Source organism: Sminthopsis crassicaudata, chromosome 3, assembly GCF_048593235.1.
Source record: "Sminthopsis crassicaudata isolate SCR6 chromosome 3, ASM4859323v1, whole genome shotgun sequence".
Taxonomy (NCBI): Eukaryota; Metazoa; Chordata; class Mammalia; order Dasyuromorphia; family Dasyuridae; genus Sminthopsis; species Sminthopsis crassicaudata.
In genome coordinates this window covers 211,869,871-211,887,292 of record NC_133619.1, presented here as the reverse complement: position 1 = coordinate 211,887,292, position 17,422 = coordinate 211,869,871, and the positions used below count along the sequence as shown (strand labels likewise).

The 17,422-nt window shown below is 33.8% G+C and overlaps 1 protein-coding gene across 1 annotated transcript in view; it reads right to left on the bottom strand.

Moving 5' to 3' along the window:
• Window positions 1-17,422, bottom strand: part of SCML2 (Scm polycomb group protein like 2) — a 137,814-nt gene that overhangs the window by 107,761 nt on the left and 12,631 nt on the right. Inside the window, exons 2-3 of the mRNA XM_074299888.1 lie at window positions 12,125-12,220; window positions 11,046-11,111 (exon numbers count right to left, since the gene is read on the bottom strand). Coding sequence (XP_074155989.1) covers window positions 11,046-11,111; window positions 12,125-12,146 — 88 coding nt within the window. The 5' untranslated portion in view covers window positions 12,147-12,220. The remainder of the gene's footprint in view (window positions 1-11,045; window positions 11,112-12,124; window positions 12,221-17,422) is intronic.

The following is a 17,422-nucleotide window of genomic DNA, read 5'->3' as shown; positions in this document are numbered from 1 at the left end:
CTAGCTTATATGCTCCACACTGAGTACAAACCAATTATTTCACTAGGAAACCATTATTTGTTGTAGGATTAAATCAATGCTAAACTAGATTTAGCCATTGTCTCCTCAATTCCATTTAGTACCTTGTTTCAAGTTCTGGCCCATAACATCTCCTTCTGGGGTTAAATCAACCATACTGAACCATGATAAATTAGATAACTATTATCTCTATCAATTCCACTGACTTAGTGCCTTGTAAGAATCCTTTGTTTCAAGTTCAGAGTTCTGGCCCATAACAGAATTTCACAAGTTTAACCTATATATGATTGCTGTCTTACAGGGGCTGGGGAAGGGGATTTGCATGCATTTGGAAAATTAAAATACAATTAAAAAAAATAAATACAATGAAAGCCATTCTCCAATGGATAAATATTCAGAGGATATGAATAGGCAGTTTTCAGAAGAAGATACCAAAGCTATATTTAGACATTTAAACAAATCTCTAAATCACTACTGATTAGGAAACTGAAAATTAAAAAAAAAATCTCTTGAGATGTTAAGTTGTGAACTAGTCTAACCATCCTGGAGAACAATATGTAAAACTGCATACCTTTGAGAAGCAATAACCCTATTAAGATCCCAAAGAGAGCAAAGAAAAGGGAAAAAACCCTTTTTGTACAAACATATTTAAAGCATCTCTTTTTATAGTGACAAAAAATTAGCATTCAAGGGAAGGCCCATCAATTGAAAAATGACTAAATAAGTTGTGATATATGATTGTGATGGAGTATCACTGTTCTATTAGGAGATAATGAACAGAATAGTCTCAGAAATACCCAGGAAAACTCGTGTTAAATCATATAAACCAAAGTGAGCAGAATCAGGATAATATTGTATACAGAAACAGCAATATTTTAAGAATAATTAACAGTGAAAGACTTAGCTATTCTGATCAGTCATCGATCCAAAACAATTCCAACAAATCCATGGTGAAAAAGGTCCCATTCTCCTAGCAAGGTCTTGGCCTCCTAATCCAAGACAAATTTCTTGCCTTCTCAAGAAAGGAGGAGGGGAGGGAAAGCAAGTATTTAGCACTCAGACTTTTTTTTTAAATTTTGGTTTAAAAAATTTTACGACAAGTTTCTCTAATAAAGGCCCCATTACTCTCCCTCTCTTTCATTAAAGCTTTTTATTTACAAAACATATACATGGGTAATTTTTCAACATTGACCCTTGCAAAGCCTTCTGTTCCAATTTTTCTCCTCATTCCCCCCGTCCTCTCCCCCTCCCTCTGATGGCAGGTAGTCTAATACATATTAAATATGTTAAAATATATGTTAAATTCAATATATGTATACATATTTATTGTTATCTTGCTGCACAAGAAAAATCGGATCAAGAAGGGAAAAAAAACTGGAAAAGAAAACAAAATGCAAGCCAATCCCACAAAAAGTGAGAATGCTATGTTGTGGTACACACTCAGTTCTCACAGTCTTCTCTCTCGGTGTAAATGGCTCTCTTCATCCTTAAACAATTGGAACTGGTTTAAATCATCTCAATGTTGAAGAGAGCCATGTCCATCAGTATTGATCATTGTATAGTCTTGTTGAAAGACCTCATTTCTCAAGAATATAGAGAACTGAATCAAATTTGTAAGAATACAAATCATTCCTCAACTGATAAGTGATCAAAAGAGATAGTTTTTCTACCAGATCTTTAGAGAAGGTAGAGATTTATGGACAAAGAAGAACTAAAGAATATTATGAAATGGAAAATGGACAACTTGGATTAAAATTAAAAAGGGTTTACACAAACAAAACCAATGCAGCCAAGATTAGAAGGGAAGCAGAAAACTGGGAGAAATTCTTAGTATTTCTGAAAAAACTCATTTCTAAAATATATAAAGAACTGAGTCAAATTGGTAATACAAGTTATTTCCCAATTGATAAATGGTCAAAGGATATGAACAGACAATTTTCAGATAGAGAAATTAAAACTATTTCTACTCATATAAAAAAGTGCTCTAAATCATTATTGATCACAGAAATTCAAATTAAGGCACTGTGAAGTGTTGGGGCCCAGAGGGCTTGTGCAAGAAGTTTGTGCTGACTCAGGGCTCAGGGGTCGTGGTCAGAGGCAAAAAATCCGTGCTAGCTTGAAGACAAGGAAGTATTCCGTTGTAGTTGCCCTGACAAACATGATACCCAGGACTTGCAAAGGTTGCTGACAATAGCTCAGGTCAAAAAGCAAGTCACAGTGACCCAAAAACATGCTTTGTCCCAAGGAGTGCTCTGTCATCAGGATGTGAGCTCCATGACTTTCCTTATTCGGCCACTTCAGCATAAGGTTCCTTGTTGGGGTCTCTGACCTTTCCTAAATCACTCATGTCAGTATAAACTTACTTCCTTGAGGTTGGTATGGAAAGGGGGATATAAGGAGGGACCAAAGATTGCAGAATAAAGGAAGACAGAGGAAAGTGCCTCTAATTAAAGAGCATCTAGATTTCATCTCTTCTAGTTTGGGACACTCTTTGGGGTACAACATGGCTGATTTGTACCCAGATGCGCATTGAAGCTCGAGAGGAAGTAAGGCCGGGTTGCCCACAGGTATAGCACTTGACAATGAAATACTACATTTTAAATTAGCTAAGATGACAGGAAAATGATGAATATTGGAGGGGATGTGGGAAAACTGAGACACTAACATTGTTGGTGGAATTGTGAAATGATCCAACCATTCAGAAGAGCAATTTGGAATTGCCCAAAAGGCTACAAAACTGCATAGCCCTTTGATTCAGCAGTGTCAGACTCTATATCCCAAAGTAATCATAAACCAGGGAAAAGGACCCACATGTGCAAAAATGTTTACAGCAGCTTTTGGTATCAAAGAAATGGAAAATCAGTAGATGCCTAACAATTGGGGAATGGCTGAATAAGTTATGGTATATGAAAGCAATGAATTATTATTCTATAAAAAATAATGAAGAGACTGATTTTAGAAAGTCCTGAAAAGGTTTACATGAACTGATGCTCAGCAAAACAAGCAGAACCAGGAAAACATCATGCACAACAAAAAGATTGCTCAAGGATCAAATATGACATGACTTGATTCTTCTCAGCAGTTCAGTGATCCAAGGCAATCCCAAAAACTTTGGATAAAAAATGCTATCTGCATCCACAGAAAAAACTATGGAAACTGAATGTAAATTAACTCATGCGATGTTCTTTTTTTTTTCGTGGTTTTTCCCTTTTGTTTGGATTTTTCTCTCCCAACATGATTCATAAGGAAACCTATTTTTAAAAAAATAAATGTACATATATAACCCCCCCCCCAAAAAAAAGTTTTTTCACATGTAACCAGGGAAAATTTTTTTTAAATGGTCTAAATCACTATTGATTGAAAAAGTGCCAATTAAAATAACTTCAGACTATCAGACTGACTATTATGACCAAAAAAACCAAAAAAAACCCCACAACAATAAAATGTTGAGGGGAATTTGGGAAAACTGGAACATCAATGCACTGCTGATGGAATTGTGAACTGATCCAACCATTCTAGAGAACAATTTGGAACTGTGTTCAAAGGACTATAAAACTGTTATAAGACCCTTTGATCCAGAAATACCAAGAGAACATAGTACACAGTAACAGCAATATTATACAATGAAGAAATATGAATGATTTAGCAATTCTCAACAATGCATTGATCTAAAGGATACATGATGAAAAATGCTTATCCACCTCCAAAGAACTGATATTGTCCAAATACAGATTAGAGCATGCTATTTTTCTCTTTCCCGATTGCTTTTGTTGTTGTTTTTCAAGTCTTCTTGCACAAAATGATTAATATAGAAATATTTTACACAATTGTACATATATAACCTATATCAGATTGATTACTATCTCAGGAAGAAAAAGAATTTGAAACTTGATTAAATTTTTCAAAAAATGTTGTTTTTACATGTAGTTGGGAAAAACACCTTTTTAAATTTTACATGTAATTAGGAAATGTTTAATGAAAGAAAAAATAATTTAAAAAAAGAAATAGGGAAAGTTGGAAAAAGGAAGGGTTTTCTCCCAAACCCTTCTGAAATCAGTTCAGTTTGGGGCCTTTTGGATTTGAGATGTCTGGAATAATTAGAAAACTAGCACTTCTGTGACTGAGGGTCACAGAAGAGAATGTGCATAGATATATAGGTTAAGGAGTTTTTTAAGTACAGATGACAACTAAACTCTTGAGTTTTGGAAGCAAGTGTAGATAGAGTCAATCAATAAATATTTATTAAACATTTACAATGTTCCTATGCTAATTTGTAATGTATAAACAAAGGTGAACAAGGGAAAAATTAATCATGATGTTCTCTCTTCTCCCAGAAAAACGGTGGTAACTTCTCCATTTTTAGAGATTAATTTGAAAGCCTTTTTTGGCTCTCACACTTATAATAGTGTTGCACAAGCCTTTAAAGTTATGTTTTAATTTGTCCTGGAAACATTATCAGAAGTGGGAACCTCTCTAGTATTAAAAACAGCAGCTATGAAACCAAGAGCCATACTCATATTTGCCTAGCCACTATAACTTGGAAGTTATTTGGTTATTGACTTGGTAATATGCCAGTACTTTTAGAATTAGTAAGAAAGATGGATGGAATTATTAAAATCATTTATTTATCAGGGGAAAAAAAAGGACAAAATCATGCTCCCTTCTCTTAAGGAGTTCGCATTCTAACGTGGGAGACAAAATGCAAACAGCTGTGTACATATAAATTATAATAATATACATGAGAGGAAATTTCTCTTCTGTAAAAGGGAATATCTGAGAGGAGTCTTGAAGGAAGAAACCAGAGAAGCTAAGAAACAAAGGTGGGGAGCAAAAACATTCTTAGACATGGGGGCAAGCCAGTGAAAACGCTGGAATGAAGTGACAGAATAACATGTGAAAAAGTGAAACATATAAAGGGGAAGAAACGAGTTAATAGGGAACCACTGGTATTCAGACTTGCTGTTAAGGAAAATCCTTTGGTAACTTGAGTAGAAGATGGTCTGGTTTACAAAAAGTCCTAAGGCTGGAAGACCAACTAGAAGTCTACTAAAGTGGTCCAATTATGAGATCCTCCTGGGAAGATATTGAATTCATGGAAGCTAATGATGTAAAATACAGAGAAAAGAGAAAGGAGTAAGGTCAGAGCCTTTTGAGGAACACCCATAGTTAGCAGATAAGATCTGGAGGAAATTCTGGTAAAATGGACTGGGAAGGAACAGCCAGATGGGTAGAAGAAGATATAGGAGAAAGGTGTCACAAAAATCTGGAGATCCAAGACTAGACAGGAAAAAAGTGATCGACACTGCTAAAAATTGAAGAGGGAGCAAGAAGGATAAAGATTTTTCTTTTGGTGGGGGGAATCATTAGCTTTGTCAATTAAGCTATCACTAGTAATTTTGCTAATAGCAGAACTCCTGTGATAGGACCATGCTAAAAACCAAAGTTAGAGGAACATGATGTGGACAAACTAGCAGAAGAGACTGAGGAGACTCATATATAAAACCAGCAAAGTATACTGTCACAAAAACAAAGAGAGGAAAGAGAGTATTATGAAGAGATTTTAAACATGGTGGTACTTTTAAAAGATCAACTTCGTTCTAAACAGTTTTTGAACAAAAACAGATTATATTTTTTATAGGGTTTTGCTGTATTTGAGCTTGCCCCATCTATTTATATGACAAGTTTTTCTGTCAATGAATTGCACATACTTAAGTGCTTATTAAAGAATAATGTATTCTTTTCATCAACATTCTTTTACACACTGTAGCAATTTAAATTGTTTTCAGCCTTCCTTTGAACCTTCAAAGGACAGATTCTACTATTTTTTATGAAGGTCACACAGATTGCAAGGGCTGAAGTTTTTGCTCAATAAAAAAATAAACTGATACATTGATATTTACAGGCCTGTTTGAATGTAGTTTACTTCTTCAAAGTCCACCGTTATGATTCATATTTGTAGCTGAACTTTCCTATGATCTTACAGAATTTTTCCTGTTTATACATGCCATGTAGTATTTTCTCTTTCCTAAGTCTGTGGAGGGATAGAAAAGGTGGAAATGAAGGTGTGAAAAGACTATCTGCAATGTAAAGCCTACAAAACAATGTTAACCTAGAGGGAGACACAAAACCATCTAGAAAGGGTTTACTAGTTATCAAAGTGTCAAAGTATTTAAAGACCTGGTAAAATTATCAGGTAATTTTACCATAGCCCTTCAAGAGATATTTATATTATCCAGAGACCAATCTTCTTCCTCTTTTCCCCCTCCTATCTCCCCTTCCATCAACTAGCAACAATGTTAGCTATCTTTTGTGGCTTTTTGTGTTTTAAGTTTTTAAGCCCTAAAAAATACACATTGACAAAATATAAACAAAGGTGTAGAAACTACAAATTCCTTTTTCTACATTAATTTCCCATATTAATAGTACCCCACAAGAAGTTGGAACTGTCAACAATTATAAAATTTTAAATTTAAAAATTGTAACCATTTTGAGCTGTAGCTTGTACAAATCCTAAAAAGCCAAATAATAATTGTATAAAAAAGAAATATCAATTTTTCAATTATTAAACATTTGTTCATTCTCCCTTTCATTTCACTAAAAAAAAAAAAAAGGAAAAAATAAAATCGTTATTAAAAATAGTCAAATCATAATCAATAACTTTAATAATCTAGTATTTGACAAATCCAAGGACCCCAGCTTTTGGGATAAGAACTCAATGTTTGACAAAAATTGCTGGGAAAATTGGAAATTAATATGGCAGAAACTAGGCATTGATCCACACTGTTAACCGTACACCAGGTCAGGTCAAAATGGATTCATGACCTAGGCATAAAGAATGAGATTATAAATAAATTAGAGGAACATAGGATAGTTTACCTCTCAGACCTGTGGAGGAGGAATGAATTTATGTCTAAAGAAGAACTAGAGATCATTATTGACACAAAGTAGAAAACTTTGACTATATCAAATTGAAAAGTTTTTGTACAAACAAAACTAATGTAGATAAGATTAGAAGGGAAACAATAAACTGGGAAAACATTTTTATAGTTAAAGGTTCTATAAAGGTCTCATTTCCAAAATATATAGAGAATTGGCTCTAATTTATAAGAAATCAAACCATTCTCTAATTGATTGGTCAAAGGATATAAACAGACAATTCTCAGACGAAGAAATTGAAACTATTTCTAGCCATCTGAAAAAATGCTCCAAGTCATTATTAATCAGAGAAATGCAAATTAAGACAACTCTGAGATCCCACTCCTCAACTTGCCAGATTGGCTAGAATGACAAGGAAAGATAATGCAGAATGTTGGAGAGGATGTGGGAAAACAGGGACACTGAGATACATTGTTGGTGGAATTGTGAATACATCCAGCCATTCTGGAGAGCACTTTGGAACTATGCTCAAAAAGTTATCAAACTGTGCATACCCTTTGACCCAGCAGTGTTACTACTGAGCTTGTATCCCAAAGAGATCTTAAAGAAGGGAAAGGGACCTTTATGTGCAAGAATGTTTTTGGCAGCTCTTTGTAGTGTCCAGAAACTGGAAACTACATGGATGCCCATCAATTGGAGAATAGCTGAAAAAATTGTGATATATGAATATTATGGAATATTATTGTTCTGTAAGAAATGACCAACAGGATGATTTCAGAAAGGCCTAGAGAGACTTACATGAACTGATCCTGAGTGAAATGAGCAGGACCAGGAGATCATTATATACTTCAACAACAATACTATATGATGATCAATTCTGATGGATATGGCCATCTCAACAATGAGATGAACCAAATCAGTTCCAATAGAGCAGTAATGAACTGAACCAGCTACACCCAGCAAAAGAACTCTGGGAGAGGACTATGAACCTCCATATAGAATTCCCAATCCCTCTATTTTTGTCCGCCTGCATTTTGGATTTCCTTCTTAGGTTAATTGTACACTATTTCAAAATCCAATTCTTTTTGTACAGCAAAACAACTGTTTGGACATGTATACATATATTGTATTTAATTTATACTTTAATATATTTAACATGTATTGGTCAACCTGCCATGGGTGGGGGGGGGGGGAAGGAGGGGAAAAATTAGAACAAAAGGTTTGGCAATTGTCAATGTTGTAAAATTACCCATGCATATATCTGGCAAATAAAAACTATTAATAAAAAAAAAAGAATAGTCAAATCAAACAAATCTCAATATTGGTCACATTCAAAATGTTTCTGATTCTGCCTATTAGTCCATTAGATCTGTCAAAGTGGCATTTTTTTTCATTGGTCTTCTGGAATCCTAGCTGGTCAGTGATGGGTGTTAAATCTTTCAAAACCAGTAATGCTACTATTACATGACAAAACTGTTTCCGATTCTGTTCCCTTTATTCTTATTCAATCTATAGTTAGCTCAAGTGTCTCTTAGTATAATAATATTCTATTGCACTCACACACCGTAATTTGTTCACTCATTTCCCATTGGGGAATCCTCTTAGTTCCAGTTCTACTATATAATCACAAAAAGAACTGCTATAAACATTTTTTATGCATATAGAAACTTTGGCCTTTTTGGTCTTCTTGAGGTAGATATATTAACTTATTAAATATAATAACTCGGATGTCCTGATATTACCTCAATATGTCCAAAACCAATCTCATCATCCTTTGCTCCTCTGCTTTCGATTTAACCTCCAAATTCTCCCACTGTAATCATGAAAGATCAACAAGGAACTCAGGTTCTCAAATCTTTTTTTTTTTTTTTTTTTTTTTTTTATGCAAAGCTATTTCACCTTAAACTTAGATAATAAAATAAAACTCCACCCTTGACTTAAAAGATTCTCTTTATTCCAATCCATCTCAGACAATACTATCAGACCAACTTTCTCAAAATTGATCATAATCATTGGACATTGAAGATCCTAAAGACAAAAATTAAATATTCCATGGCTAAAAACCCTTATCTTTTTTTTTTCCCCCTTGAGGATGGGGTTAAGTGACTTGCCCGGAGTCACACAGCTAGGAAGTGTCAAGTGTCTCAGATCAGATTTGAACTCTGGTCCTCCTGAATTCAAGGCTGGTGCTCTATCCACTGCGCCACCTAGCTGCCCCTAAAAATCCTTATCTTCAAGAAAAGATTCTAAAGGAAAACATACACAAATAAGATAATTAAAAGTAAATATAACATAATTCTGAAGCAAGAGGAGGCACCTACAAAATTTAGTCTGTTTTATTTTAATCCTAACTAACCCTCCATCAATTTAAATTTCTTCTACTTATTGATATGGCTTTCTTCCTTTCTACTTAAGCATGTATGGTCTATAAGACCATACTTTGATCCAATTCAATCCAGAAAGCATTTATGAAGTGTCTATCATATGCCAAAAAAAGCACTTGGCCCCAGAGATACAAAGGGAAAAAAAAATCCCTATACTCCCTAAACTGACATGGAGGAAAAGATAATAACATATACAAACATATATCTGTATACCAAGGAACTGTGTCATCCAAGATTCTACAATCAGATGGACTGATCAAGAAAATCATTTCTCTCTTCTCATTTAACTGCACATACTTAGAGTTATTACTCCATGAAACTCTCCAAATGGAACTCATACATGGATAGGTTTCTCCCAAACGTGGTTAAAAAAATACTCCAAAACTTAAAACAGTGGTCCTCAAACTTTTTAAATAGGGGCCAGTTCACTGTCCCTCAGACTGTTGGAGGGCCGGACTATAGTAAAAACAAAAGCTCACACTGTCTCCGCCCCTCAGCCCATTTGCCATAATCCAGCAGGCCACATAAATGTCCTCAGCTGCTGCATCTGGCCCTCGGGCAGTAGTTTGAGAACTACTGCCTTAAAATATTCAATATTCAATGTGCTATTTGTTTGTAAAACAATCTATTGGTTCATGTCATGCCCTTTAACTGTGGGTATTCCCCAAGGTAGCATCCAGGGCCTTTTATCTTTTTTCCTCCAGCTTCATCTCTTATGAGTTCAACATTATCTCTATTGGGATCTATGCATATAAACTTCATCTCTTCCCTGAGTGCCAATGCAAAATTATCATATGTCTTTAAGACATTTCTAATTGGATACACACATCTATAATTCATTATCTTTTTAATCTTCCTCCAAACCTGTCCCCTCTTCCCAACTGGCCTATTACTGACAAAGACAACTATTCTCCCATTCACTCAGGCTTATGACCATGGCATCATCCTCTATTTTTCATTCTCACTCATCGCATATTCAATAAGCTGCCAAATTTTGCAGCTTCCATTTTCAACAAACTCCCTCCCCTCCCACATGCATAATTCTAGTTTAGGTTATCACTTCTCACACAGACCTTTGCAATGCCCTTCTAATTGGTCTCTTGCCTCAATTCTCTACCCAGTCCAATTCATCCTCCGTTTGGCTGCTATCATAACAAGCACAGGTCGGACCTAGTAATCATCCTTCTGCTCAATGAGCTCCACTGATTCTCAATTGCTTCCTGAATTAACCATTCAGTTTTATTTGACATTTTTATTTCTTTTATTATCTGGCCTCTCAGCCTTCTTATACCATACTCTCTTCCAAGTATTTTCCATTTTGGCAATATTGACCTACCTGCAGTTCCCCTAAGAGATATTCCATCTCCCGTTACTGGGTCTTAGCCTAAAATGCCCTGTTCCCTCACCTTGATGTTTCCCTGATTTCCTCCAAGTCTCAGCTTCCCCATCTACTCCAGAAAGATTTTCCAAAGTGACTAGAAGTTGTGAATGCCTTCTCACAGTGGCTCTGCTCTGTTCAGTACATATCTTAAATTCAACCTAGTTATCAGTTGTCTCCCCCATTCAAATGTAAGCTCTTTAGGGGCAAGGACCATGTTTTTTGCCTTTCTTTGTTCCCTAGTACCTAGCACATACTAAGCACTTAATAAATGCTCTATGTCTTGAGATTATAGTTTTTTTCCCCAAATATCAAAGGTAATAAAAAAAAAAATTAAAGGTTAACAGGGAAGATAACTGAATGCATTTTCAGATTTCTATAAAACATACCATTCTGCACAGGAAGATTGTTTGAGTGATTTTTTCCTTGTTTTTCCTTCTTAATATTCTTTGAATCTAAAAAGAAATATTATGACCAAAATGATTTTTAAGATTTAGAAGCAATCACATATAAAAGATCACTCAATGTTTCTTCAGTTGTTTACTGAAATTTTTCTAACAGAAAATGTACTTTATTTATTGGTTTTATATAAATATGTAAAATAATATAACCTGAAATTTAATTAGGCATGTTAGAAAATGCATTAATCAACAAGAGGCAGTGAAGTAGGGTGTAATATTAGACCAAGAATCTGAAAAATCCTGGGTTCAAATATTGCCTCTGATATTTGTTAACAATGTGTACAAATGAACAATGATTTAATCTGAGCCTCAAGGAAGTGCAGTCTCAATCTGTATCAGCATAAAGTATAAATCAAAGAAATCAGAGACTTAACACAGTGACACATCCAACACAACATAAAGATACCATTTAACGAAATGGAACAAGAAATTAATACATTCCCCAAAATGCATCAGATATTGATCATAAAAAACAGAAAATCACATGTTAATTTTATTTGATCTTTTGCTAAATGTGTAGTTTTAGGAATTTGCAAGGCCTAGAGATACAAAATATTTAGAAATTTAGACCTAGAAGGGACTTCACAGATGTCATCCACTCCAATCTATCAACAAACAGACACAAGGAAATATAAAATTTCTAACTAAGTTAATGGACTCTTCTATTTCCTAGATCTACTGATCCCTCTTTACTCCTCCCTCTGAATTCAAGATAAGTACTTTCCAAAAGTCTAACGTACTGTATTTATTTTCTGTAATACTACTATTCAAGACAAATATAATTGATGTTCATTCACTGAATGCTATAAAACAGCTACTACTTGGAAGATCAATTAAGACCATCAAATTAAGTTTAAACAAAATTTAAATTTTCTTCTATCTTATTCTTGAAGTATTTCAAATTTTGATTAATAATAAAATAACTTATTCCCCATGCATTTTAATCCAACAAACAAGAAACTGAAGTATTTTCCTCCCATATTCTTTTGACATGTAAATCACCTTACCTTTATTTATTATTTTCCCCATAGTTGTCCTCTTCTTCAATGTTCTTCCCTGGGGCAGGAAGACTAGGCACTGACTTTTTATTGTGTCAAAGATTCCTGAAAGATATTATTACTACAAATCAGTGGCAGGTTCAACACATATTACCTGTTTCTACTTAAAACTGAATAATCAAAAGGAAGGCTACAAAAAACTTTGAACTAACAAACACTTTCACTTTATGAAAATTCAAGTAAATTTCCTAAGGAGATAAAGACTTATTCAATCACCACCAAAAATAGTACTTAATGGAAATTTGTGCATTCATTGAATATTCTCTTTTAAAGATTTTCAAAAAACTATTTTCATAAATTCAATTAGAAAAAAGAACCATCAAATAATTTTGTCTCAGCAGAACTTGTTTTCTTATAAATTTCTATCCATTATCAAACCTAATTAATTGAAATTAAAGGTTGGAGAAAAGATGTAAGTTTTTACTTAAACATTTTGATGAAAATCAAAATCAAAATTTCAATCCTGATCTCTTGAAATAATGATACAGCAGGAGCAGCGAGGTGGTGCAATGGATAGAGCACCAGCCCTGAATTCAGGAGAACCAGAGTTCAAATCTGATCTCAGACACTTAACACTTTCTAGCTGTATGACCCTGGGCAAGTCACTTAATCCCAGCCTCAGGGAAAAAAAAAAAAAAGACACATAAATAAATAATGCAAAAGCAGTATTTAGGGGAAAATGTATCTCTAAATGCATACATTAATACATACAAAATTTATTTTTTTTATTATAGCTGTTTATTTACCAGATATATGAAATTTTACAGCATTGACAATTGCCAAACCTCTTGTTTCAATTTTTTCCCTTCCTTTCCCCCACCCTCTCCCCCATGGCAGGTTGACTAATACATGTATGTTAAAGTATAAATTAAATACAATATATGTATACATGTCCATACAGTTATTTTGCTGTACAAAAAGAGTTGGACTTTGAAATAGTGTACAATTAGCCTGTGAAGGAAATCCAAAATGCAGGAGGACAAAAATAGAGGGATTGGGAATTCTATGAAGTGGTTTATAGTCCTCTCCCAGAGTTCTTTTGCTCGGTGTAGCTAGTTCAATTCATTACTGCTCTATTGGAACTGATTTGGTTCATCTCATTTTTGAAGAGGGCCATGTCCATCAGAATACATCCTCATACAGTACCATTGTTGAGGTATATAATGATCTCCTGGTCCTGTTCATTTCACTCAGCATCAGTTCATGTAAGTCTCTCCAGGCCTTTCTGAAATCATCCTGTGGGTCATTTCTTACATACAAAATTTTTAAAACTAAAAGAATAAACTTAAAACCCATAATCAGACATGAAAATGCGAATACTGAATATCAAAGAAGATTTGATTAATAATCTCTCAAAGAGATTAATAAAATTGGAAGTATGAAAACCACTGAACTAATAAAGAAAACTAGGATCTACTTTTATGGGGGGAAATGGATAAGCCATTTGATTTGATCTTTTAAAAAAAAAAGAAAAAACAAATTACCAATTTCAAAAATGTAATGAATTTATTACTACTAAAAATGAAATTAAAGCAATTAGAAGCTATTTAGCTCAATTACATGTCAAAAAAAAATATCTGTCAATTTAAATGAAATGGATGGATCTTTTTTGTTGTTCAGTTTTTTTTTTCCCACACCTGTCCAATTCTTCCCAATTCCCATTTTGCAGGATTTTTTTTTTTTTTTTTGAAAAGACAGTAAAATGATTTGCCATTTCCTTGTCCAGCTCATTTTATAATGAGGAAACAAAGACAAACAGGGTTTGTTTGTCAAGGGTCAAACAGCTACCAAGTATCTGAACCCAAATTTGAACTCAGGAAGTTATTGTCTTCCTGACTTCAGACCCTGCATTTTTTCTACTGCAGTTAGATAGCCTAGTGGAGGGAGGGAGGGAGGAAGGGGAAAAGGTGGGGGAGGGACAGAAAAGGGAGGGAGGGAGGGAAGGAGAGAGGAAAGGAAGAAGAGAGGGAAGGAGGAAGAAAAGAAAGGAAGGAAAGGAGAGAGGGGGAAGGAAGGGAAGGAAGAAGGAAAGAAGGGAGGGAGGAAAGGAAGTAGGGAGGAAGGGAGAGAAGGAAGGATGGAGGAAGGGAGGGAGGGAGAAAGGAAGGAGGGGACGGAGGAAGGAAGGAGGGGAAGGAGAAAGGAAGGAAGGAAGGGAGGGAAGGAAAGGAAAGAGGGAGGGAGAAAGAAAGGAAGGAAGCAAAGAAGGAAGGAAGGAAAAAAGGAACAAGGCAAGGAGGGAGGGAGGGAGGGAAAGAGGGAGGAGGGAAGGAAAGAGGGAGGAGGGAGGGAGGCAAATCACAATCCATATTCCCTAATGCATATTGATGTAAACATTTTAAATAAGTTACTAGAAATATTTCAGCAATGCATCACTAAAATATATCAAAAAGATCATGACCAAATAGAACTTATACCAAGAATGTAAGATTGGTTCAATATTAGGTTTAATATTAGTTAAACTATCAGAATAACTAATCATATAAATAAAAAAAAAACACATGATTAACAATAGACACAGAAGAAACAAAACACAAGGCACATTACTATTAAAAATACTAGCGAATATAGGATTAAATAGAAATTTCCTTAAAATCAGTAATATTTATCTAACTCACCAGCAAGTATTATCTGAAATAGGAATAAACTTAGAAACTTTTATAATAAGATCAAGAGAGAAGCAAGTATCCCCATTATCATCACCATTTTTCAATATTGTCCCAGAAAGACCACTTATAGCAATTAACACCAAAAAAGAAATCAAAAGAATAAAATAAAATGAACAATGAGAAAACAGTACTATCACTCTTTGCAGAGAATCAACTAAAAAACCAGCTGGCTTTTACTTTTTTTTTTTTTACTTCAGCTGAAGTAATGAACTTCAACAAAGTTGCAGATATTTAAAAAAAAAAAAAATCCAGAATCTATCATCAGCATTTCTATAAATTACCAACAAAACCCAGCAGGAAGAGATAAAGAAATTTTATTTAAGATAACTGTAGACAATATAAAAAACTCTGGAATCTACCAGCTAAGATAAACCAAGGAACTACATGAACATAATTTCGAAATATTTTTCACACAAAGTCAGACCTAAACAGTTGCAAAAGTATTCATTGTTTATTCATAGACTGAGCCAATATCATAAAAACAATTTTTGCTAAGTTGATTTACTTATTCAGTGCCATAACAAATTTACAAAATACATAAAATTAATCTCTAGGGACAATATATCAAAAATATGAAGGAATAAAAAAAAAAGAAAGAAAGAATGGTAACTTAGCAGTACCAAATCTCAAATTGTATTACAAAGTTGTAAACATCTAAATAAGCTGATTCTGGCTAAGAACTACAGTGGTAGATTAGAGTAAAAATGTTTTTACACAAAATACACAGTAATAAATGTCTATAGAAATCTAATGTTTGAGGGGAAAAAGTTTTTGAAAAAAAAAAGTTTTGAAAAAAAAAGAGATGAAAAATTTTGGGAAATCACTATTTGACCAAAAATTACTGGAAAAACTGGAAAGCAGTTTGGCAGAAACTAGGTATAGCCCAAAATTTTACACTGTATCTGAGATAAAGTCAAAGACAAGAAGGGCAAATAAAGTAGGGGAACATGGAATAATTAATTAATGTACCTGGTGGATCTACTGTTTAAGGAAAGATCATATCCAGACAAGAGATAAAAGGAATTCAGGAATATAAGATGGATAATCTTGATGACATGAAAATAAAAAGATTTTGGAAAAAAAATTTTTTTAATGCTGCCAAGATTTAAGACAGCAGAAGCAGAAATAGGGGGGAAGGAGAATGGACATTTTACAGCAGCAAGCAAGTTTCTTTAATTAAAATAATAATACACTGTAGAGTTATAAAATGATCCAGGCATTCTGGGGAGCAATCTAGAACAATGCCCAAAATCTAGAACAATGCCCAAAGGGCTATAAAACTGAATAAAATCCAGTACTACTAGGTCTGTATCTCAAAGAAATAAAATAAAATTTAAAAAGACCTATATGTACAAAATTATTTGTAGCAACTCTTTCTGTGGTAACAAAGAATTGGAACTTTACAGGATGCCCATGAATTGGGTTGTGATATATGAAAATGATAGAATAGAATACCATTGGGCTTAAAGAAACTTATAAGCAGGATGAATACAGAAAAACCTGGGGAAGACTTACATGAATTGACATAAAGAGAAGTGAGCAGAAACAGGAGAACATCATACACAGTAACAGCAATATTTTACAGTGATCAACTGTGGAATAATTTAGCTATTTTATGCAATTCCAAAGGATCAATGATGAAAAATGCTATTATTTACCTCCAAAGAAAGGACTGATATAATGTAAATGCAGATAAAAACATATTTTTGATGGTATTTTATTTTTTCCAAATACATGTAATGATAGCTCAGTATTCATCTCTGTAAGATTTTGCATTTTAATTTTTTTCTGTCTCCCTCTCCACCTTCCCCTTCCCTCAAACATTAAGCACTCTAATACAGATTATACACATATAATGCTTTCAAACATTTCCATATTTGTCATGTTGTACAAGGAAAATCAGAGCAAAAGGATAAAAGCCAAGAGAAACAAAAAGCATTTAAACAAATAAGCAAAAAAGGTGAAAATATTAGAAACTTTTCTTTTACAACATAATTGATAGAAATGTTTTGCATAACTACTCATTTGCTTACTCAAGCAGGGAAGGAAAGAATTTGGAACTCAATTTTTAAAAATGAATTTTAAAATGTTTTACACATAATTTAAAAAAAAAAAAAAGAAAGAAATGTTGAGCAGAAGAGTTTCAAAAAACCTGGAAAGACTTTTATGCTCTGATACAAAGTAAAGTTAGCAGAACAAAGAGGAACACTATATATAATAACAACAGTATTGTATGATGACCATTTGTGAATGACTTTGCTTTCTTAACAATACAACTTTCCAAGATAATTCTGAAGGACTCGTGATTTAAAAAAAATACTATCCATCTCCAAAGAAAAAACTGAAGGAGTCCTAATGCAGGACAGAGCTTATTTTTCTCACTTTATTTTTCTTAAAGATTTTTTTTGCGTTTTCTTTTATGACATGACTACTATAGAAATATTTTACATGACTGCATACATATAATCTACATCAAGTTATTTGCCTTCTCAAGAAAAGGGGAGAAATGAGAGGGAGAGAGAGAATTTGGAACTCAAAAAAATTTTAAACTAATGTTTAAAAAACTTTTTCCATATAA